Source organism: Miniopterus schreibersii, assembly GCF_964146895.1.
Source record: "Miniopterus schreibersii genome assembly, chromosome: 12".
Lineage (NCBI taxonomy): Eukaryota > Metazoa > Chordata > Mammalia > Chiroptera > Miniopteridae > Miniopterus > Miniopterus schreibersii.
This window is the reverse complement of record NC_138112.1, coordinates 12,670,944-12,695,854: the sequence shown is the minus strand read 5'-3', so window position 1 is coordinate 12,695,854 and position 24,911 is coordinate 12,670,944. Positions and strand designations below refer to the sequence as shown.

At 40.5% G+C, this 24,911-nt stretch overlaps 1 protein-coding gene across 1 annotated transcript in view; it reads right to left on the bottom strand.

Annotated features, from left to right (window-relative positions):
• The window catches only part of GUCY1A2 (guanylate cyclase 1 soluble subunit alpha 2), a gene marked incomplete at its 5' end in the record, with an annotated part of 250,131 nt that overhangs the window by 209,321 nt on the left and 15,899 nt on the right, over positions 1 to 24,911 (bottom strand). Inside the window, 2 exons of the mRNA XM_081155011.1 lie at positions 2,688 to 2,809; positions 11,046 to 11,107. Of these exons, the coding sequence (XP_081011137.1) occupies positions 2,688 to 2,809; positions 11,046 to 11,107 (184 nt within the window). The remainder of the gene's footprint in view (positions 1 to 2,687; positions 2,810 to 11,045; positions 11,108 to 24,911) is intronic.

Here is a 24,911-nt window from a genome sequence, read left to right as displayed (position 1 = left end):
AGATGAGTGAGCAAACACAGTTCTAGTCTCTACCATTTCTAGGTTAAGAAGGTGGGAAAAATATGTATTCACCACTCCCAACCCACCAATGTTCTAACCACATTCTGGTGATGAATATAAATCACAGAGTTGGAAAACTGCCCTCTGGCATCCACAGAGAAGGTTTCCAAGCATCCAAATTTCTCTTAACCTGGTCGAAACTATTTCTCCATGTCAACCCGCCACACTCAAAAAAACACTTCCTTTCTTGTATAGTGCTTTTCTGTCCAGTGAGTTAATCAATTCTTGCATTCTCATAAATGATTACACAGGAGAATTTAAATGTAATTTTTTAGAAAGATAAAATCTAAGCAAACCAAGATTAATCATAGTTCAATGACTTGTTAAAAACAAAGCTCTCACTGAGCCCTGGCCAGGTGGTTCAGCTAAGAACATTGTCCTGATACGCCAAGATCAGGCGTTCGATCCCAGGTCAGGGCACATATAAGAAGTAACCAATGATGCATAAATAAAGTGGAATAACAAATCAATGTTTTTTTTCTCTCTCTCAAATCAATCTTTAAAAAACAGGGGGAAAAGCAAAGCTTTCATTGAATATGACCAATGAAGCTGTTATCTTTGTCCTCAGAGAGTCTATATTTCAAGAGTTCTGAAAGGACATTATTCAAAAGAGAATAGCTACCTCTTAGGCCCATAATTACCTGTTAGATCCAAGCCAGCATGTGGTCAACAGGTGACAGGCATTTAGTTTTACTCTTCAGAAATTTAAATCTTACAAGACTGCGCTTTTTACATTTTAGAAACAGCCCATGATTACGTAGAGGGGAATATAATCAGATCTAATCTCTCTTTTCTAGAAAAAAAATGTAATATTTATGGAAATCCAAACCCTGTTATACAGTCACCTTCTAAATTATAAGCGCCTAGCTTAAATCTACTCATTCCCTAATATCATCAGATTCTTTCTGCTCACCACTTAACCTGCATCTCATGGCAACTGTTGCAGGGCAACTAAGCTGTGCTGGGCCACAGCGTCACCTGGTGTTGACCATGTCAAATTGTCCGACCTAGAGTCTGTGAATTTGACGAGTTTACAAGTCATGGTTCAGATGCCATTAGCACTCCTTATATCTTTATTATCTTGAACACCTCATACTCCCTCTAACTCACTGATTCTCAAGGTAGGGAGCACAAGGAAAGGAGATGTGAGGGGCAAGGAAATGTTTATAAACTGGATAAGAGCAACTTTCCAGGATACTAAACATCCCTCTGCCAAGATTCTGATACAGCCTTCGTACTGGGGCATCATCTCACCCACCCCTTGAAAATCACAATGTGTCAAGAGAAAAAGATGTTAATGATGGGAGATTCCTTGAAAAGACAAAATCAGAAAACTGTGAATAGCTCCTGGGTAATGCCTAATCCCTCCTCCTTTATTCGTGTCCCTCATCTTCTCCAATAATATTTACTGGGTAGTACAACATCCCTACAGTCATCGTAAGACTGAGGTAAGTAAATATTTGGCCTTCCTTTACACTGTCTTGCAGCTATTACGGACAAACCGAGTATATATCTATATAACTCCCCTCACAAAACTTCTATGTTCTTAGTACAGTATTTTGTATTTACAAAAGTTACCTATGATGAGAATGCAGTCATGGATGCTAGGGTGCCAGCTTGAGTGTAAAAGCCAGGTCTTCCTCTAGTAGTCAGATATATATGTTTAGAAAAATCTGGGTCGAGGTCACCTGGAATGTGTTTGTAGAAGGGACTCAGATGTCTCCAGGGAAAGTACTTTCCCTAAAGGGAAAGAAAATCAGGCAAACAAGTTTGCCCCAGTCTCCACCCCCTGATTCTGAGGGAGACATGATTTTGAGTTCCGTACAGAGTCAGTCACTAAGATGTGTTGTTTCCCATCACCACTCCATGGATTCCTGCCTCGTTCATTAGGAAAAAGAAAGATTTTTAGAAAACCAAAAAACTGAAAGAGGTATTTTTCACTAACCATTTCTGTGAGACATCAGGGCAAGATGTATGCCTGCTGTGGTACCTACTTCGCATATAATACAACAGAGAGCTCTGGCACACCAAGAACATCAGATATTAAGGTAATATGATAATATGGTTCGTTACCATACCTTAATGCTGTGTGATTCAGTGCAGTTTACAACAGCATCCCTTAGTCATTTTGGGAGCATCCAGAAACAGCCCCTCTGTGATAAATACTAGTATCTTCAAGGTAGAGACACACACTACCACACACAGGACATGAAGACCTCAGTAAATGACCTGCTCCCTGCCCCTGAGTCCACTATGAGCACCTATGACCCATCCTCCAGCCCCAACCAGGGCCTCCCAGAAGTAATGGATAATAAAATAGAAATACTAATGTATGGGCTTTTAGAGGACACAAAGATCCTCAATTTCAGTGGAGGGTAAGCATACTTAGAAAAGTTTCCCTGATGTAAGTATTTTTACTACAATGTTCTTCAATCTCCAGGTAAATGCCACACATGTAATTTCCACTTAAACATCTTCAGGACTGCTGAAATTAAATCACTTGGAAACAAGGTCTCAATCCGCATAGCCTCCAAACTTCTCTTTAGTAGGAAATAAAACATTCACGTAAAGTTCCCTCTTCCCCTCGTTCATTCTCTCTTAACCGTATAAATATATAGTTAATATACCGAGTATATTAGCAGTACACTGAAGAATTCCTGAGACGTCTTCAATTTCCTCTTTGTTGGAGTGGTCTGCATAGGAGCATCTGTTAGAGATATTGTGGAAATTCTTTTCTGCATCCCTATAACTAAGAAGAAAATAAAATTAGCATATGGAGAAAAAAATTTAAGCATCTGCAAATGCACTCATGTACATACGCACAAGCACACGCAGTCTATGCTCTCGGTGTAATCACACTTCAAAATAACTGAACCTTTAAGACATAATTTCTGACATAACCCACCATTAACATCAGCATTAACAGAGTGGACCTGGAACCGGAGACAATTATTAATAAGAAAGCTATGTTTGCAAAATAATAAATGAGGAAAACCAGAAGGTATCTCCGCTTTTTGTAACTAATGTTTCCTTATGGGAGTGTTTCCTAGCTGCCAGGAATCTGTTTCCATAAAGGAGCTGCCTAGGACAAGAATGAACAGTACTAATTTGGTGCATTGGCACTAACTGTGCTGAAAGTAAATACATTTTAACCTCTATCCCAGACAGGCAAGCGGACAGCAGTCCGGTGCTTGGATATGAAGCAATCAAATTGGACTCTGACAGCCTATGAATCATGGTCTTACTATTTTCTTTTTGTATTAACGAAATCAATATACAATACTATATTCGTTTCAGGCATACAGCAGAGTTATTCAACATTAATATACATAACGAAGTGATCACCATGCTACGTCTAGTAACCATCTGTCATCAGACAAGATTGTCTCGATATTATTGACTAGATTCCCCATGCTGTACACTGCAGCCCCGTGACTTACTTTGTAACTGAAAATGTGCATCTCTTGTGCCCCTTCACATTTTGTGCCACATTCTATCTGTGAGATGTGGGGCAAGTAACCTAAACTCTGTTAGTCTAACTTCCCTCCCTCATGAGATGGAGATGCCTCCTGGAGTCCTCGGTGGACTAGACGACAGAATGCTGGTATGACCAGACGCTGATGGAACTTCTCCAGCTGCCTGACTTAGAGCTAAATCGCCAAAGCTCCTACCTTCCAAAAGAGTGGCCAAGATCACCAGACATCTCCAGAACTTTAGAAATGACCAAATAGCGACCACCACTGTCACCCCGCCAGCAGGTGACAGAAGCAAAGGGATGTACAGAAGTCAAAAGGAAATTCTGAGAAGAGTGAGTCCCTGGCCTGGGAAGAGAGTGCTGCTGTTGCTTTTCCCTCCCCAGTGAGGAAACAAGAGAAGGGAGCGCTCCCTGCGGAAGCCCAGGTGCTGAGAGAGGTTGGGGCTGGGTGTCTCACTCCCCAGTGAACATCTGCGGAGGGATTCTGGACCATCCTTTGTGCCAGGCTGAGTAGAGGAAGAAGTTTCCAGAGAGAGTTAGAGCAAAGAAAAGAAACAGAGCCAAACTGGAAACAGCCTACATTCCCACCATTTGGCAAGGCAAAAAGAAAAGAGTTTCCCATGGATTCGTAGATGCCACTAAGGAGAGGCAAGCTTGACATCCCATCCCACTGTTTTCCCTTTCTAGAGACTGCGGCCTGGGGCAAGAATCCCACTAGCAAGACCATGGCATGCAAGCCTCAGGTCCAGGGCAGGCCTCTGAGGCAAAGCGGAGCCCATCCATGCACCTCACTGAGGACATCACAGCCAAGAAAGGACTATTACAACCACCAGGGAATCTTCCCTTTTCATTCTTGCCTGACACACACATCAGAAGAGAAAGGGACCTAGGAAGGGGTGGCCTGGAGTGGCGGAGTGAAAAACCACATCAGATCCTCTCTATACTGCTTTCCAAGTTCCTCAGGCCAAGCCTGGCCCAGAGAGGGATATGAGAGTGAGATTGGAAATGAGATTAAAGATTTCAATTGGTCTGAAGTGGACTTTATACTCCCTGAATGTACTTGGAAAACAGAGCAATGTGCCCAAGCTAACATCTAAGGGGCTCATGCTCGCAGGTCTGAAGTGATTGGAGAGAAAAAATAAAATGGTTTCATGGCTGTACATCTCATGGAGATCTGACTCCAAAAATCCAGCTCCCGGCCGGGCGTGGCTCAGCAGTTGAGCATTGACCTAGGATCCAGGCGATTGGGGTTCGATTCCTGGTCAGGGCACATGCCAGGGTTATGGGCTCGATCAATGACTCTCTCATCATTGATGTTTCTCTCTCTCTCTCCCTCTCCTTTCTTCTCTCTGAAATCAATAAAGATATATTAAAAAAAAAAAAAATCCAGTTAGGCAAATGCTTACTATAGTTTCTAGAATGTAGGATTCACTCAATAAAAGGTGAAATGGGAACCACAGGCGTTAAACACAGGCAAATAAAGTGTTATTTTTAAATCGAGTGCCACCATTTTCATCAGTGTGACTTTGGACAAAATATTTTTGTCACAGCCTCAATTTATTCATCTATACAATGATTCTATGAAATAGATGGTTAGGATTACATAAAATAACAGATGTAAAGTGCCCCGTATGTTGCCTCAAACACAGGGAGCAATCGATAGATATTAACTTTCATCTAACTTCTTGTTTTTATTCAATAAGATAGTTATTTTTTATAAATATATGAAAAGGAAGCTAGATTGTGCTTTGGGTAACAAAATTTATAGTTACAAAAATCGGACCATGGGAGCATAAATAATATCACCGAAGTTTGTTTCCCGGAGTAACCAGGGTTCCCCCACTCCTAATTTCCCTTCTAATGTTCTACTGAAGTTATTCTAGCTAAATCCCCATTCAACTGTCAAGAGAAAAAGAGAACAGAAGGTTGGCTGAATGAAACAAACACAGGGCCCACGGTGATGATTGGAGTAATAGAATTTAATTTTAGATGACTATAGGAAATGCTGTCCCAGGCTAATATGAGGTTGGCAGCAGTCCTACCCATGTATTAGCACAACGATGCTAATTCTGGCAAAAAGCATAAAGATAACAGCACCATTCCGAATACATATTTCTTTATACTTTAGTGTTTAAAATGTATAATGAACGAACATTACACCTCAGAAAGATTGATCGTCATGTGTTTTCCAATCATAGTTTTTTAAAGAAATCTCTGCTTTGTCTACACTGCCATAGTAATCCATTTCTTGTGAGCTATAGACCAGTAGGAGTAGTGTAGTATAAACATGAGTGAGAGCAGTTGCATTAGGCACTTTCGAGGCAGAAATTTAGGTTAAAAAAATCCAAACTCTGTAAGAAGAAAGCTGTAGCTAAAACATGAGCTGGGCATGCTTATGTTGAGCTCCTGACGCTAAACAGCTGATTCCAAACTTTAAAGATTCAAGGACAGGGCAAGGATATAACAGAAGGATGAAGGGAAAGAAATCAACAAAAATCGAGGTGCCAAGGAGTCAGGTACTAATAGGGGTAATAATTCAACAAACGTATTGGTTACCTTTGTGTACCAGGCACTGTACTACTTTATATGGTTATATGACTTAACACCTTATTATCATTAATATTTTATTTCAACTTCACCCAAACCCTGTAATTATTCCCATTTTAAAAATAAGAACACTGAGGCTCAGAGTGGTTTAAGTCATTTGTCCCTGTGGGATCAAAGGCAGAATCTGACTTTAAGTCTAATAAATCTGGTATGTCTGCTTCCAAAGCACATTTTCTCAGTCCCCTGCTCTGTGCTACACAACAAACATGCATGGAGAAATGCAAACATGCAAGGCAGAAGATGGCATCAAGAATGACATCAGACACCAATGCCATCACCAACCAGATTTTCCTCGGTCCTGAGTTCCTTTCCATTCCAAGGGGCACCCTGCGGATCTCCTGCTTCCCCCTTTTGCTTCTCACTATTCTTTCCACCCCACGCTGCCCGAAAACCTAGACCAGTCCCTAGAAGCTTGAGTTACAGCAGCACAACCATGCACACTCAGTGGCAGGAAGAAGGCTGTGCTACCCGAGCAGGAAGCTGTCCCAGCGAACATGCTTGCGCAGAGTTTACACAGCGATCACAATTTACGACAAAGTCAATCTGACACACAGTGGCAGAACATTCAGCATTCATGGAAAACTACGCAGATTAATCAATGTAATTTAGCCATAACAAACAGGGTCCTGGGTACTAGCACTATAATTTTAGAACTCTAATGGACCCTGGAGATTATTTCAACCCCTCATTTTATACCCCCTTCCCAAGCATAATTGACTCTTTTATCCACAATATACATACCTCTGTGTACATACCTCTAGAGCAAATTTATTCATTTATTCACACTCCCTCACTGCCCCCTAAAATTGTTAGTCCCTGCTATGTACCAAGCATTTACAAAGGTAAAGGAATATAGAAGTAAATAAGATAAATAACCAAATATAATATAAGCTGATGCTAAGCACTATGAAAAGAAATAATGGCCCGACTGGGCATAGCTCAGCGGTTGAGCGTCAACCTAGGATCCAGGCGATCAGGGTTCGATTCCCGGTCAGGGCACATGCCCGGGTTGTGGGCTAGGCAGACAATCAATGACTCTCTCCTCATTGATGCTTCTATCTCTCTCTCTCCCTCTCCTTTCCTCTCTCTGAAATCAATAAAGATATATTAAAAACAAGAAAAAAAGAAATAATGAAGAGTAATACAATTAAAAATGGACGGGGTTGGACGTTGAGGCAGGGGATGGAGGGCCACTTTAGACTGGGTGAGCAGGGAAGGTCCTTCTGAAAAGATTACATTTAAATAGACCCCTAAGTGTATAAAAAGAATAATCTACCAAGCATCTGGGGACAGAGCATTCCAGGTAAATGAAACAGTGCATGCAAAGGCCTTGCGGTTGAGCAAGCTTGGTATAGTTGAGATACCGACAGATGGCTGGAGTGCCTGAGTGGAGTGAAATAGGGGGAGTGGAACTAAACAAAATCAGAGAGGTAGGCAGAGGACCGGTCATAGGAAGAATTCAGATTTTATCCTATCACAGTCCATCTTTATATGGTCCAAAGCCGGGATTTCAAAGTGTTATCCCTGAACCAGCAGCATCCGCATAATCTGGGAACTTAGAAATGCCAACTCCTTGGCTGAGTTATAATAAATAAAACCTTCATATTAGTATCTCACCTAAAAATATATATATATATATGAATAAAAATAGAGTGTTTGTATGTGTTTATGTTTTTTTCAAACACAAGTGATTAATAAATTTGAATTGTATTTCAAAAAAAGCTTTTTAACAATGCCAGGGTTTTTTTTATATGTTTTTATTGATTTCAGAGAGAAGATGGGAGAGAAAGAGAGAGAGAAACACCAATGGGAGAATCATCGATTGGCTGCCTCCTGCACACTCCCTACTGGGCATGGAGTCAGAAACCAGGGCATGTGCCGTGACAGTGAATCCAACCACGACCTCGAGGTTCATGGGTTGACGCTCAACCACTGAGCCACACCAGTGGGCCAGAATGCCAATTCCTGAGCTTCTCCCGGACATACCTGATCAGGAACTGTGGGGGTGGGGCCCAGCAATCCAAGTTTTAGCAAGCTTGACAGGTGATTCTGATGCACATTAACACTTGAGAACCACTGGCTTAAAGTAGGAAAGTGGCAGGACCTTATTTTTTAATCATTTTGCTGTGATGAGAATATGTTTTTAAGGGAAAGGAGTAGACACCAGAAAACTAGATGGGAACCTCTAGGTGACAGTGGAAATGAAGAGATTTATCACGTTGCATGAATAAATTATTTTAGTGTTCATTTCCCAATTTGAATGATGTCTATGAATAAATAAATGAACAAGTGAGTGGATAAGTTAAGGAACAGAACAAACGTTTGAAGATAAAGTTGCTGAGCTACAAAGAGGCTATCTTACTCTCTAACAAGAGGCTCCAATCAGCTACTCCCTCCCAGTCCTCCATCTGTGTGATCCTTTAAACAGCTGCTCCCTGCATTCAAGTTAGGTCTTGGAGACTAAAAATGCCTCTCAGGATTTCTATGGGCTACTGTATATGAATTCATCAAGGAACGGAATCATGCAATCCTGGAGCTCTGATAAATAAAGCAGATCCAAGGGCAGAGCTTTAAAGGACAGGAAAGGGAGGGTGGGAAGGTGAGTGGTTAGAGGTCAGATTAAGAAACTATGGCGAGAAGTAGGGCTAACTCCTGCTCCCTGGAATCCCTCTGGATTCATCATCCCAACCGGAGGCACCTAAGAGCTGAACCACCTCCAGACAAGCCTTAGACAAAGCCCCATTTCAGGGATTAGGAAGAGCATCTCTTTCCCTAATCTCCCCAGAAATATGCAAAATAATACTTGCCAGCACTTACTGCCTGAAATCCCTTTAATGGAAAAAAAATTCCTTTTCACAGTTAGAGAAAACTATTCTCTTAAGAGGAACACCACCTCGGTGTGAATACATGTTAATCTAAATGTCAGTGGTGATAGATGCTCTCCTTTTTCAGTATTGAAACGAGAAAGAAAGGCGAAAGAAGGAGTCTAAAAGTCAAAAGAGGTCGCTGGACAGGGAAGCCAGGACGGAAGGAAAAGAAAAGTCAAGAAAAGCAACTGTGACACTATTCTGCCAACTCACCCTTTTTGTCTTCATGGGCTTGAGTAGAAATAAAGGCAGTGAGCAAAGGTGCTTCAAGTCCTCAGAAGGCAGCCAACACCCAAGGGGAAAAAATGCTAATTTCATCATACTGTGTCTACGCTAAACAGAACTAGAAAAGACCATTTCGATAAACAAAGAGTCACCACAGGTTATGTCTACATAGAAGGAGAGAGGAGGAGAGTCGAAGCAGTAATTTAGATAAAAAACAAGTCCATCTTAAAACCGGGGAAAAATTTTCTGCTGATTATGGTAATATAGTTTAGTTATCTATTTGATCAAATTTATAAGATTTCAATTTGCCTGGAAATCACAGTTTAGTTCACAAAGGAGACTATTTCATCAGTTATTATTTGGTTTCAAATCAGAGAGGGCATTCATAACTTCTGAAAATAATGTGCCTTTGATTACTAATATTGTCATAAAGATATTAATAATGATGACGATGATAAACCTAACAGCAAACATGTAGTATTTACCACATACCAGGAACTGATCTAAGTATATTGACAAATTTAATCCAGACACCATACTTGGAAAGTGGCATATCCAATGAGAGTGATTAAGTTTTATTTTAGAATGTGTGGAAAGAGAATAATTTGACATTCTTACATTCTTTATCTCCATTAGGATAAACCATTTAAAATCCCTAATGGCCTCAAATTAAAAGCCATCTCATGAGTTTAAATAATATGTTTTTCCTAGTGAAGCACTCTTGAGGATTGACATGACAAAGTTTCAAAGCAATTCCCTTTGAAGTGACAATTAACATATTCATCAAGCACTTTTCAACTATATGGCATTGTACTAGGTACTGAGATTATTTTTCTACTAAGTTTTCTTCCCTTTTAAAAAAAAAATAATTATATAACACCTTAATAGACAAAAATATACCCTTGATCCCCATGGCAATGACTAACCATAAATGTTCGATGATTCTGAAAGTATGTCAAAAGGTACCAGGGTTTGTATCTCGACTCCTCAAAATTTTTTAAAAACTTACAAAGATAAATCACTGTAGCACATGGAGAATATTAACAAGGTTAATTAAAATATGCCTCTAATATCAATGAATTTATTTTAAACAGCTAGATTACATTGGAAAGTAAATTTAAGACTTTGTATTTGCCAGCTGCTTTCTGCAACAGCCAATCAAAGGTATACCTTTCACTCATTTGAAGCTTTCTGTTTACAAAATACTTTCATTGAAATTATCTCATTTAATAATGACATCTAATCCTTGATGTCATAATTATAATTATCCTCATCACCCTCTACAAAAGAGATAAAGTTACTTAAAAGTTCTATGCACTGGTGAGGATCTGAATTTTTTTCTCGACCTCAAGTCTTACTTTACACCATATCACAACATCAACAAACGGGAGATAAAAAGAAAAACATGTGGCATGTGACTCTAGCTAAAACAATACCTCTTACTGAACTGTGTTAAGCGTGTAATAAATTTTGATTAAACTTTACTGAAAAGTTAAAGCCTCTCCGTTGGTACCATTAATTCTTACCACATTCATAAGGCAAAATTATGAGATTCAGCGGATGAAAATGAAAGCATAAAAACACAAGAAGAAAAAAAGAAAAAGCAATGCCAAAAGGCCAAAAGAGAATTTTATTTAAAATGATTAAACACAAATAAGCCTAAGGAAGTCACCCCAAGGGCTCTCCACGAGAGAGCATAGGCCCTGTGAAATCAGGCTGACCTAGTGGCAGGAAACCGCACGCTCAACAGCCATGTTTGAGTAATTATCTTTAATTTGCCCCCAGTAATGACCAAAATCCATTTTACTTACCCAATAACTTGGTGCTCATAATACTGCAATGTCCTCTTGAGAGTTTGCTGAATCGTCTGAGGCTACAGAATAATAATAACAATAACAAAAATAAATTACAAGCAAATCAGTGCCATTCCCATTCTGAGCATCATAGGCAGACATGTAGCTGCTGATTTATCTCAAAGAGTTTTCACTTTACAATATTAACCCGCAATGCATTTTGCCATGTATTTTCCCCACAGGAACTAATATGAGGCACTCCACAATTACCCAGAATTTCCCAATTTCAAATATAATAGCATTTCCTAGCCACATTTTTCCCAATTATTTTTGTACCAGCTATTAAGTTCAATAAAACACTCACTGGCTGTCTATAATAAACCTAAGCCCTGGGGGCAGCGGGGAGAGGCTTTACTGAGGAAACCGGGGTCATGCGCAAGGCAAGCCTGACATCCTCAGTGATCCAAGAGATTTCGAGCAAGGGTTCTGGAGCCACCTAGAGGGGCCACAAGTGCTCTGAGCAAGAAATTGGGTCTGAAGCCAATACCTAAACAGCTCATGACCAAATTTTATAATCCTCGCCTCTCCGTGACGGCTGAAAATAGAGTTGCTTAATTCCAGATCAAGAAATTCTTCTTAGACCTATTTAGGCAACAGGGCCTAAACTTGGAGTTTCAGACCCAGGGAGCCAGAAAAGTGACACCAAGATCCCAGAACATAGATTTTATTAACAAATTATGATAAAAACCCAATTCTCAGTGGCAAGAAAGTAAATTTTAAAATGATAAAATATTGTAGTCAATCAAATAGAAAAAAAGCTATCAAAGGATTATCAAAATACTGATCCATTATAGACGTGTATGAATTTTAGGGGAATATCATGACTCCAACGCAGACTCTTCAAGCTATGAGACAGCAAGGTAGTTACATGACCTCCTGGGCTCCCACTAATTACACTACCAGAACCTAGACAAGTCCAAAGGGCAACCTGCAGGAAGGATCTAGCACAGTGCTGGTACCCAAGAGGCACTTAAGAAATATCAGTTTATTTGCCATCCATCCATCATCTTTCAGATTGGCCATCTTCACAATATTTAATTTAGAGGAGACTACGAAGGTTGTTGTCAAGGTTCACTTGAACCCCTTGCATGTTCACCTCATTATGAAAACATCCAGGATAGATATGACTATCTCCCTCCCTAACACTCTTCAAAGCTTCACCGTCCTCCTTGGGAGGGAACGGGTGTTTTAAAGCTAGAAAAAAGTGAATCTCAATTAAATCAAGAGCATCCACTGAGATGCTCTACACGGTTGCTCGGGAGAACGCCTATCCTGGGCACATCGAAGGCCTTAGACACAATCTCCACTCCAGCCAATTGGGAAATTAATTTTAGGAGGAATCAGCCTCTGAGTGTTCAAAGAAAGAGGTACAAGGCAACTTATTTCAACTGCTGTTTTTCATTTACACCAGGTTAAAAAAGATGAACATAAGGCCTCCGACTGGCACAGATGTTCCTACTCATCAGGACAGAACCAAAGTAGAGTAAATAGGATGTGCCTAGGAAAGAAAAATCCTTCCTGAACCGAGAAGCCATGGAGCTGTTGAGAAATCTAAAGAGGGTGAAGCAGGGATGGCAATCCTGGAGCCCAGGAAAAGGGTGCTTTAAAAACCCACCCCACGGCCAACCTAAACCAAGTCATTATCAGTCACCGGCTCAGTACCCCTGGGAGCTGGGCCTCCTGCACTGGCTTGGAAGTTTCTGAGCTAAGAAAACTTGCTCTTTGGCAACATGCCCTAAGGCAGTTAATATCCATGGGGGAATTATCCTCCCAATAACCTCTGGTCCCAAAACATGGAACAGAAAGCAGGAACTAGAGAGTGCACAGGGCCTGTTAAGACCAGAATGACCTCATTTTTACAAAAGGACTTTTTTCCCCCCATATCAGGAATTTCCCAGTTTTTGAAAAGCACATGTTTGTGAAATGAGTTAAGCCTTTTAAAGAGCTGACTTTTTTTCTTTTGTGAAGCAATTACTTTTACTCCCCAGCAGGAGTTAAATATATAGTTTCCAAATACATTAAAAGGAGAATGTTCTCTGGACACACTGAACAAAGCTTCAACTTGCTACAGCACTTGCACACTTTCTATTGCTCGCCACAGCCAGTGGGAACCTTCTGATGGCCTAAACTACAAGCACAGAGGCTGACTGCACAGGAGCCCCTGATCTTCAGCAGGCCAAGGATGACTTCAACACAAACCGGTTTTCTCAGTGTCTCATCTCGGAGGACTCACTGGAATCTTCTTCAGAGTTTGCCTGATTGCTCAACCCACGGCTTTATCAGTGGGAGACATCCTCACATAATCTCAGGGTCTCTCTGATCTAAATAAAAAGGGTGAATTGAAGACCCACATGTGGGCCAAAGCCTTCGGTAGGGGTGACTTCTGCCTTGACGGCCATAGGGTCCATTTATTGAGTGTCTATGTGTGCCCGTGATGCAAGCCAGTGTGGCTTAGTGGGAAAAGCAAGGGCTGTGAAAACATGCAAACCTTTTCTCCTTCTTAAGAATGTGACTCCATCCCTGTCACCTACTCCACAGTTCCATCCAACTTTCTACAGGGCAAGATCCTATTCTGCTCATCTGTGTCTTTCCTCTCCTTCAAGAAGGAGCTTAGAAAGATGATTTAGAAAAGGGGATTTAAAGTCAAACTGAGTTCAAAATCCAGCTCTGTGATTCACTTAGCTAGATGGCCTTGGGCAGTTTACTTAAACTTTCTGAAATAAGATTCTTTATGTATATATTATGTGTATGGGAATTAATGTAAATAATTAAAGCAGAGTTTCTGGTGCATAATAAATGATGGTCGTCACCATGCTCAGCTGGAAAACACGGTTCCTGCCCTCAAGCGTCTCATAATCAAGTGGAAGAAAGAGCACAAGGTTTAGGTTAGAGCCTCCACCCCAAAAGTATAATGTTTCAAGATACTCATCACTTGAAAAATCAATAGACCCACCACTACTGATAACAATGAGCAAATGGTGCCAGTTCCAATAGACAGAGGAAAAAACAGAAAAATGGCAGCAGAATATACAAATATCTTCAATGAAATTTTCGGATCAGTTCAGAGAGATGGTGACAAAAGCAGAATTCTCAAAATTAAGATTGAGGATAGACCTAAAGCCAGGCCCACAAGTGGACAAGGACACTGAAGCACCACAGCTAAGATCAGGACCCCAAGACTTATGTTTTACAACTAAGAAGCAACCCATGAACCTCCTTCCTGGGACACAAAGAACATGCAACAGGAGAGCTGTGGCCATGTGCTGAAGGAGCAGGGAGACATGGGTGGGAAAGGACACAAAACCCACTGTTCTTATCAGAAAAAAGAAAATCAAAGAGGTCTGTGATTTTTTTCTCTCTGTTTCACCCAACTAGGATATAGAGAGTGGCCTCTCACTGTCTTACTGTCCCTACTCAACACAGAGCAGCAATGGATAGGAAGACAGCTGGAAAGGGAAAGCAGCCATCTGTGTCCTGCACACATATTGTCTGGGGCTCAAACTGAGGGAACCCAAAAAGCTCCCATCCTGTGGCAACAAGAAGCCGCCTTCATTTCCAGTCTCACTGACAGCTTCACTCTACTTGGCCAGCAGTAACTGACCCCCACAGACTAAATGTTATGCTCATGAAAGGTCATGGGATCCAAACAGCCAGCCATGAAACAGTCCCAACAGAGCCAGAGGAACGATCCCTGAGGAGTGGGAGGAAGCTGTTCCCAGCAGCGGGCCCTGCAGCTCAGACAGCCCTACAGAGGCTCCCACACAGTCAGTCCCTGCTCTGGTATCTGCACCAGATGGTGCGGGGGTCGGCAGGAGCCAGGGAGTCAAGATACGCGTTTGTTTGTGTGTGTGTGTGTGTGTGATGAGACACAGTTGTCATCGTACAAAGTCCACATTCATTTCAATTTTACAGAGCTGAAGCAGGTAAGGCTCCTATTAGTTACGGGAGTACCCCAGGATCACACAGCTAGTAAGTGGATAAGTGACTAAGCCAGGACAGGCTTCAAATGTGTCTTCCCACTGGATGCACTGAGGGTCTCTGTCACCTTTAATATTCCGCATCTCCATAGTCTTTTTGATATACACAACACTTCATCTTGCCGAAAAGAAGCAAACAAAAAATCCACAGGTAATTTAAAAACAAATAAGTTCATTTCTGCTTTATAACATATATTCATAAGCTACTGAATTAATGGAAGCAATAGGTGTGCCTTTAGAGAAACATCTATAAATAGCCATGTTATTTTATTTACTTAAATATGAGAAAATTATATATCAGTGTCAGAAGCTAAATGATGTGGATATATATTTAATTACTAATGCTCTAAGCCAATGTTTTTCAACTCTGCACATTAAAATCATAAAAAATACCAATGCCTGAGCACCTCTCCCAAATGTTCCCATTCAAGTAGGCTGGGGGACCCAATTGTACATCAGGGTTGGAAACCTTTATGAATCAGTCAACATAACGTCAGCCTTCACCCTGAGTTCTCATGAGGTCACTTCAATGTATTTAGGTATAAACATAATCGTCAAGACAATACTCTATAAACCATATCTGAATAAGTCAGCATTAATGAGAGTGCTTTATACAAATATCAAGAGAAGTGAGCTTCTGCCCTGGCCAGTGTGGCTCAGTTGGTCGGAGCATCGTCCTGTACAAAAGGTGGTGGGTTCAATTCCCTGTCAGGGCTCATACCCAGGTTTTGGTTAGATCCCCAGTCGGGGCAATCGATCGATGTTTGTCTTTCACATAGATGTCTCTCTGCCTCTCTCCCCGCCCCCATCCTCTCTCTAAACTTAAAAAAAGAAGTAAAAACAAAGCTTCTGAGAGATGTTCATACACAACTGCTAAATTCAACACAGTTCCATTTACTGTCACTAATGGCTTACAATCAAATACAAATGGTTAGATAAACAGAGAACTATGTTGCTTGAGGTATGAATATAGCATTTTTTTTTTAATTTCCAAGTAATTCACTCTGGTGCACTTACATCAGCATTCAATTTGTGCTGACACATATGTAACAACACAACAGCCAGCATGATGGTTGTACTTAACGCGACTCCAGGTGGTGCTTTATGCCCATCACATATATTAACTCCTATGATCTTCACATAGACATTATGTGGTTTCTCGCCTAGTTTTACAGGTGAGAAAACTGAGACACAGAAAGTTTAAGTTGGCCTGTGTCACACAGGTGGAAAGGAACAAAGCCAGGCTTGAAACTCAGGCACCTCTCCAGAACCCAAACGCACAATCTGCAATCCATACTGCACATCATGTTTAACACTTTGTATTTGGTTCAGCACCTTACAGTTCACATTTTTTAAGGCATATTATCCCAAATGATCCTTACACCAATCCAATGAAACAGACTGGCGTTATCACCTCTTGACTGAAAAAGAACCAAAGTTAGAGATTCGAAGTCCTCTTTTTTAAAAAGAGCATCTCTTCCCCTATGAAAGTGACTTCCATGAGAAAACATTTTTTTTCTTGTCAACATAAAAGTACAGAATCACATGGATTTAAATTGGTTTCTTTTGGGGAACACACTTAACGTTCTTTAAACCAGCCCTGTAAAACAAAGAATACACAGGGAAATCATATTACCTTAGGCAAGATCGTGGATTAAGTCTTATCTTGCATGTGCTTCCACCTTCCTTTCCACAGCTTTCCCTCATCCTACGGCTCACTCCTTCCTACCCTGTAAGTGGCAAGTGTACTTATGGTGCATTCTGAGAGGTCAAATCCCCACTACCACACCTAAACTCCCAAATCATTATTGCATATTCTGTTTCCTTCCCTCACCAAAATTTCAAATCCCTGATCTTAGATGACACCCAGGAAGCATCATACCTCCGTTTCCTCAAGCACTAGATCCTCAATCCTAACTGAGGCAGATGATGGCATGAATGGGCTTCTCCGCATTATGTAAGACGGTGTGAACCACTAAGGATGGAATTTGGGTAAATACATTTGTCCATGAGAGATTAATTGGAGGGCAAGGAACCTTTTTCATCACCCTCTAAATCATAATATGAAATCTCCACTTTCTCTAACACATAAAGGCATTTTTCTTACTAGAACATGATATGCCCAATACCAGCATCTGAAGTGATCAAAACTATAACGGTAGACACCCTATCTTTATGGCTAGGCCCTCAGACACCAATGGATCAAATTACATGATTGGTATTATTAATAAAACTAGTAAAAATAATAAGTCACTTCAAAAAACCAGATTAATTACTTCTAAAAGAGATGTAATTATAATAATCATCAATCTTGCTAAATATCCAGACATAATATTCATTTTCCCAGCCTGTGGATAAACTTACTACATATAAACCAAAAGAAAAAAAATAGACTGCAAATTAAATATAGAACTTTGAGTCAGGACCTCTGTATTTCAAACCCAGCTGTGCTACTGACCTTTTTACAAAATTAGCCAAAATCTCTTCACCTGGGAGTAAGAAACCTTGGAGGGAAAAAAAGGCCTCCATTTTCCCATCTGAAAAACTCTCATCAGAAGTTTGTAGTTCTCAGGGTTATTTTATTATTATTGATTTTATAGAGAGAGAAGAAGGGAGAGGGAGAGAGATAGAAACATGAGAGAGAAACATCAATCGGCTGCCTCCTGAACGCAGGAGTGAGCCCACAACCGAGGCCTGAGCCCTGCCCAGGAATTGAACCAGTGACCTCTTGGTGCATGGAAGGGCGCTCAATCCACTGAGTCACACAAGCCAGGCCTCAGAGATATTTTGAAGTAAAGCCTTGCAAAGTTCAGCACTTGTAAACAGAGGGTCAGAGCATACTGGTAATTAAACCACCTTTCAGGAAACTTGGAAGACCATTTCAAGTGACTGATACTAGTACTTTGCTAAACAAAACTGGCAGTGCAGTAGGCAGTTAGGTGGGCATGAGCAGAGTAGGAATGATGGGCCAGGTGTAGAGGGTTACCAGGGCATAGAGGCCTGGGTGCCCAGCAACAGGCAAAACTATAAGCCCTTGCATGACCACTCCCTTAAGCACTAACCCCTGGAGATGACGTGTAGGCCCTGGCTGTGTTTAAGCTCCAGGCCCAAAAAGGCAGCAAAACCAGGCAGAACGATGCCATAGCTGACATCAGGACCAGCTGCATTGACTGATGACCCCCTGGTGCCAACCAATCAATGGAGAACGTGCCCTGAGGAGACACACTGGGAAAGCTGATGAATATTCCATTGAGATCCTCCCCTGAGACCTCAGATAAAAGCCCTCAGGATGGAGGACCCAGCTTCACTCTCGCTATGTAGCAGGCCCTCACCTTTCCCCATCCCAGAGCGTATTTTTTCTTTCTTTTTCTGAAGCACACCTGAGCTTTTCCTCCCCCTTTCTTCTCTCAAGGCACATATCTCTCGCTCGCTCTCCTAAGCTCCAAGGGCCCTTCTTTTGTCTCTGTAACTTGTTTCCTGAGCCCATTTCTTCTACAGCTCACTTCTTCTACTCTGAGTCTTTCTAGATAAACCTTCTCTTATAATTTGAGTCTTGGCTCAGAATTCTTTCTTAGCCAGAACTCAAGTCCCAAGGTTGCTGAACCGAGGTTAACACCTGATGCCGTTTTCCCACTGCTAGCAGTAGTCCAGACAATTAATTATGAAAGGCAAAAATAATAAGTGTGATACAAGGGGGAAAAAAAAAAGCCAGAGATACATTATAATATAGAATTCTTCTACCCATATTGGTTGAACATCTGCATGATTTCATCTAATCTCCACTTCATTCTCTTTGTGAACATGGGTATACATCTAAGTGACCTCAAGAGAGCTTAGGGTGAAGGCTGACATGCTAATTGACCCATAAAGGGATTCAAACTGATAACCTTGGTCTTATTAGAAGTATGTTCTAATTAGCAAAGCACAGTGGTTATTATCATTGCAATTATTGATTGTAACTGAACATACTTAACATATATCAATACAATAACTAAGTCTTTCTATACAAAGTATGTTTGTTTTCCAAGTATTTTCTTCTTTCCAATTACATTTTAATGTCCTTCTAAAAATAGCCATTGAATTTGATTTGATACAAGACTTACTACCATCAATACTAATTTAAGCTGAAAACATACATTCCTTCAACTGAAAGAGACCCAAAGAGTTATTTACTTATTGATCCTTCACCTACCTTCAGGCAAGAGCACATGTAAGTCATCCAAAAATTCCCTACGTTTTCAGTGAACTCCAGAAAATACTACCAGCACTTTCGGTTTGTGTAACACTTCACAGTTTACAAATCACTTTCCTTTATTTCATTAGGTATTCGCAACAATATCATGAGTCTGAGATGTAACTATCCACATATTCACATTTTACAGAGAAAAAAAGCCAGATTTAGAAAGGTCAAAATGTTTTGCCTCAGTTGGAAGAGCCACCAACAAGACAACAGACTTCGGTCTCCTGCCTCCCACACTGGTAACATTGCATTTTGATGACTATCAGGAAATTCTCCCATGTATCTAACTGAAATTGCTTATTTCCTTTTATTTTTTCCAATGAATATGAAAATTATGTTGTAGCATTGTTTTCCCAAATTTTTAAGTGTTGTCATTGTTATTTAAATAGCTCTGATAAGATCATTAACTTCTTAATAGGAAAACTTTAGGAGAAAGTGCTCCAATGGTTGTCTTGACCAACTGGGGTGTCTGACTAAAAATACTGACTATGAGACAAGATGGTGTTGCTTCTAGACACCTTCTCGGGAAAATGAATCATGCTATACTGCAAACATGTGAAGGGACATGACTCCAGTCTTAAACCCTTAAACCAAACAGAATCTCACAGACGGCACAGGGCTGAGTACGTCTTGAGTGAATTTAGGGCGAACATTCTGGATTAAACACTGTAGCAGCAGTCAACAGTGTTAAGTGCTAAGTGTCAAACACTGACTGGACCCAACATGTTACATGCAGCGACTCCCTTAATCCTCACAAAAATCCTGTAAGTGAGGAAGGAGTGTTACCCCAATTTTATAAATGTGAAATCGAAACCTAGGGAAGTTAAAAAACCTGCCTAAAGTCCCTTCAGTATAAAGCGTTTGAGCCTGTGGAAGTGTCTCATCTATGCTGACTGCTCCCAGGGCCAAGCTTTTCATCTGCCCCTCTAAACAGAAATACATTGTTCTGTCTTCACAGAGACAGGAAAGGTTACCGTTGACAGGAAGTCATCTTGGCTAAACCATGTGATTTTGGATACAGCCATTTATTTTCCTGAACCTCAATTTCTTCTCTTATAAAATAGAGAAATTCCTAGCATACTCTTTCTCAGGGTTGCTGTAAGGTTAAAATGAAATGAAACTATGAAGTATTATACAAATATGTGTCTTGTGATGATTCTATGGGGCGGAAATCTCTCGATGAGAAAATAGCCAAAAACCTGTTAAATTGAACTAAACTGACCATGTCTAACATAGGACTGTTGCCAGGCATGCCTCACAGCCCAGAGATGCTGCAAAGCTAATTAGCGTCATTTCAACTGCGGAGTACCACATAGCACAGAAACAGCCCTCACGTCAGGAAATCATTTCTAGCCTCTTAAAACACCTTTGCAGCCTCCACTCGAGCATGTCCAAAGAATTCCCTACTGTTTCTAGGACTTGGGAGCCATAGCGAAGTGTTTCCTAACCAGAGCCCAAAAATCAAGGAAGTAATATTTCTGCCTGACAGTTAGATTATACAGTTAACACCTAAAATGCGTAGATGTTTTGTCAACCCTAACTACAATGCTTAAACAATAATTTGCAACTGGGTGAGAGAGAATGACCTCTAGTCACCAGCTAGGGTATACAGCTAGGAGCAAAGTGGTCCCTGAGCAACAGAAGCAACAAACGTAAAGGAGACGAAACCAGGGAGGGCATGGGAAAAGCAGGTGCAGTCAGAGAGAGCATCCATCGGCAAGAGAAGGAAGGGGAATTGCTTATGAAACACTGGAGTATCTAATACTGTTCAGAGGTATATTGGCCCTCTGTCTCATTGTGAAAGATTATTCCTAAAGTAAGGGAAATCCTCCAACCACCTTAGTTAAAAAGGGAGTCTCATCAACAGATGCGGAGTGCCAAGTCTCATGCACAAGGCCTCCTCTGCAATCAGACAGCTCTTTAGACTGGACTGAAGAATTTGGCATGAAATTTGTTTTGCTTTGACTCTAAATGGATTAAAGTAAACTTCTGATTATGACTTGGCTCCTCATGTAGCCTGAACAGGTCAGGAAATGGTGACCATGCAGATTTTGGGTAATAAGCCTCATTTCACAGTTATTGCTCAATGTAAATAAGTAAATTGTCGCTCAGATGCCAACCAAAATGCCATGGGCATTCTGTTCAGCCAGCCGGTGGCTGAGAGTCTGATTATTTCAGGACATTGACAAGAACAAGTGCTTGGAGTTTAAGAGTCTCAGGTGCTGCCCAGCTCTGTTTCAACCTCTCTTAGAAGAAAAAACTCAGAGGGTCTAAGTATAATCAGATCTAGTGTTGACTGTAATCAGATGATCCAAATAAATGTGAAACGTGCTTGCCAGGCAGATGTTTGGCAGAAAACGACTGCCGCATCTTCAGTGTTTATGATGTACTACTTTCCTAAGCTAGAGGGCCAGACAGTCACACTTGTTTCTGGAAAACAAGCAGGCGGAAGAACACTGACACTACATGACAGGAAGGCCTTACGTTTTTTCCCACTTAACTCTATTTGAGCATTTTGTTAATCTGTTATACAATAGCTAGTATATTACTTCCTCATTTCTTCTAATAAATAATTTATACTGAGATATATGTATGAATGGGTATGCACAATTATGTACAACCTGCAAAGAGAAATATATACCCTTGTGCATGTAACTATTTCTATGATCATCATGACTCCTTTCACACTTAGAAAGCAAACTATGTACAAGTAACGTCATCGTTCTTCCCAGACTCTCTGTAGCATAAGCTCAAATGTTGGCGGTGATGATGGCTTTTGTCATTCTGGTCATTACTGCCTCCAACCATGGGAGCCTGGAGCATGCAAACATGACAGTGGAGAGGCAAACTAGGTCAGCCTAGACGCAGATCCTGGTGGAGCAAGAGCCCCTTGTCATTTCTAACACAGGGCTGTGTTGTGTGGACTCATAGCACAGTCAGGAACTAAACAACTGATGACAGGAGATAAAATCCAAGAAAACCAACAGGAAATTGTAACCACTGCTTAGCAAGCCACAAAGTAGGAAACATATGGGAGGCGACCTAGGGAGTCTACATTGGACGATACTGCATATTGGGATGCAAGAGTTCACGGACATGCTGAGAGATACCTCAGGGTAGAAAGAGCTTAGGACCTGAAGCAGGAGAACCAGGCACTAAAATGTAGATGGTTACTAGCTTCCTGACTTTGGGCAAGTTACCATTCCTCTCCGAGCTTTTGTTTCCTTATCATTAAATGGAACCTACAATCCTTGTCCTGCGTACCTCATGCATTTTCTGGGTGAATCAGGGTAGCATAATGTGTATTTAAAATATGCTTTGTAAACTCCAAACAGATGCCATTCAATGCTTGTGCCTTTTCCGTGTGGAAAGTATAGGTCAGCACATCGTTCTCTCACAGCCCTGAAGTGGAGAAAGTTAAGAAGAAAAATACCTTATGGTCTGGCCAGTGTGGCTCAGTTGGTTGAGCACCTTCCCGTGCACCAGGAGGTCGCCGGTTCAATTCCAGGTCAGGGCACATACCCGGGTTGTGGGCTTGATCCCCAGTAAGGGGTGTGCAAGAGGCAGCCGATCAATGTTTCTTTCTCTCTCTCTCTCTCTCCCTTCCTCTCCCTGAAATCAATAAAAACATACTTATTAAAAAAAAGAAGAAAAGAAAAACGCCTTATGTTCTCAGGTGTTAAAAACAATATAGTTGGTGAAAGCTCCTGGTTTTTCAAAATTCTCTTCAAATCTGCTACACTAAAAACTATTCAGAATAAGCCATCTGTCACCAAAATGGCCATCATGATGTGAATTGTTGCGGAGTTCATTTTAGAACTCTGACAAAAGGCATCAAAACTTTCACACATTAGAACCAAATGTTTAACTCTGTAGTATTTCTTAGCCGTTTGTTCGTGTCATTACCTAATGGAAATTAGTAACTGGGGAAAGGGGATGGGGAAAGGATGTGAGTAAGAAGTGGATATTGGGAACAGCTGCCAACAGAGGGGGGGAAATGTTTCTGGCACAGTATATATTCTTTTCAAATGCTCTCTAGAATACCTCATGATTTTAAATTTCTTGCTTTGCCATTCAGTTTTACAAATATCAGTGAAGTGTTGACCCTCAGAAATCAGGCACACACATTTACACCAAACAACAGGGAATTTTAATGACACGATCGTTAGGAACAAGGTACTAACTGGATATCATTCTTTTTTCCATTTTTAAAAAATATTTCAATTTCCTTACATGCACAAGGGCTCTTAGCTGGAATTTCCCAGGAAAACCTAGCGCAGGGGCATCCATAATTGGCACAACACATACTAATCCCTGAGTTATGCACGTAAGTAGCAAAATCTCTAGAATCTGAAAGCATTGTAAAACATAAGGACAACATCAGCCCCATTTAGTCCTATGAGACTTATTTAAAATGAACCTTGATGGAATAGTAACAGTTCTTTAAAACAACAGAAAATAGTTTAGTTTATGATAAAAAAATGAATAAATATAATGCCACAAAATCAAAGGTGCTATATATTATTTTGTTTATATCTCCCAATATATCTGTATTATTCCTACAGACCAGGAACATGAACTAATTTCCTATAGATACACATATCTCTAGACAGCTGCCTGAGAAGCACCCAGACATAAACACTCCTATATAGCGATTCATGTATGTCAGAGCCTTGTGGGGCCAGGCACCAGATTTGACTTTAGAAGCACCAGGAGGGCTATCTCCAACCCATTCATCCCCCAGTCTTCTCCCCAAAAAACTTACTTTCAACTCCTGCAAAGGTGCTTAAAATCAAGGGAGGTAGTTTCCAATTAATAATTTAACATGATAAGGAATTTAAAATGAACACAATCCAATCTGTCTGCTGAGAGAGACTCATAGCAGATTTTTGTGCCATGAGCCTTTGATTTGGAATCAAAAAAAGACAGAGAGATTGAAACTAAGGACTACCAAAAGAAAATGCTCCACTGTGCAATGTTTTCTCAACCTTAACCCATAATATATCAGAATATAAACTAGTATAAAATATCAAGGCAAAAACTTTGATATGCTTTACTGTGATATGCCTTTGCTTTTGCTTCTATTAGTTACTCTGAAAGAGCAAAATAATAAAGTCTATTATTTTCGGTTTTTAAAATGTGTACAGGCAGGCATATCTTGATTTGATTTATAAATCCCATAAAGTAGCTAAATCCCTTATCTAATGGCCAAAGTTATTGGTCTGATGTTATTTTTAAATTCATATTTGTAGACTCATTTTAGAGCTTGACAATGGTAATTTTTTTATAGATCCATATTTGAAAGTGACTTACTCATATGTATTCTTTGAAAAATTATTATGTCTCTCGGGGTAACCTGTAATAAAATGCTTTTTCCAATTACATGTCCAGTGGAATTGTTGATTTCTATAATTACAGTCATCATTAATGCCATTAAGATCATATGTCCCGTTGCTATCACCAAAATAATTGGATATCTATGTTAACTAGATATTTGAGACCTAGATTGTTCTCAATAGTCAAGAATGGTAGGCCGAAGGTAAAAAGTTACACTTACATTTAATTTAGTATTTGATTTCCATCACCTTCCCATACTCCCATCCCAAG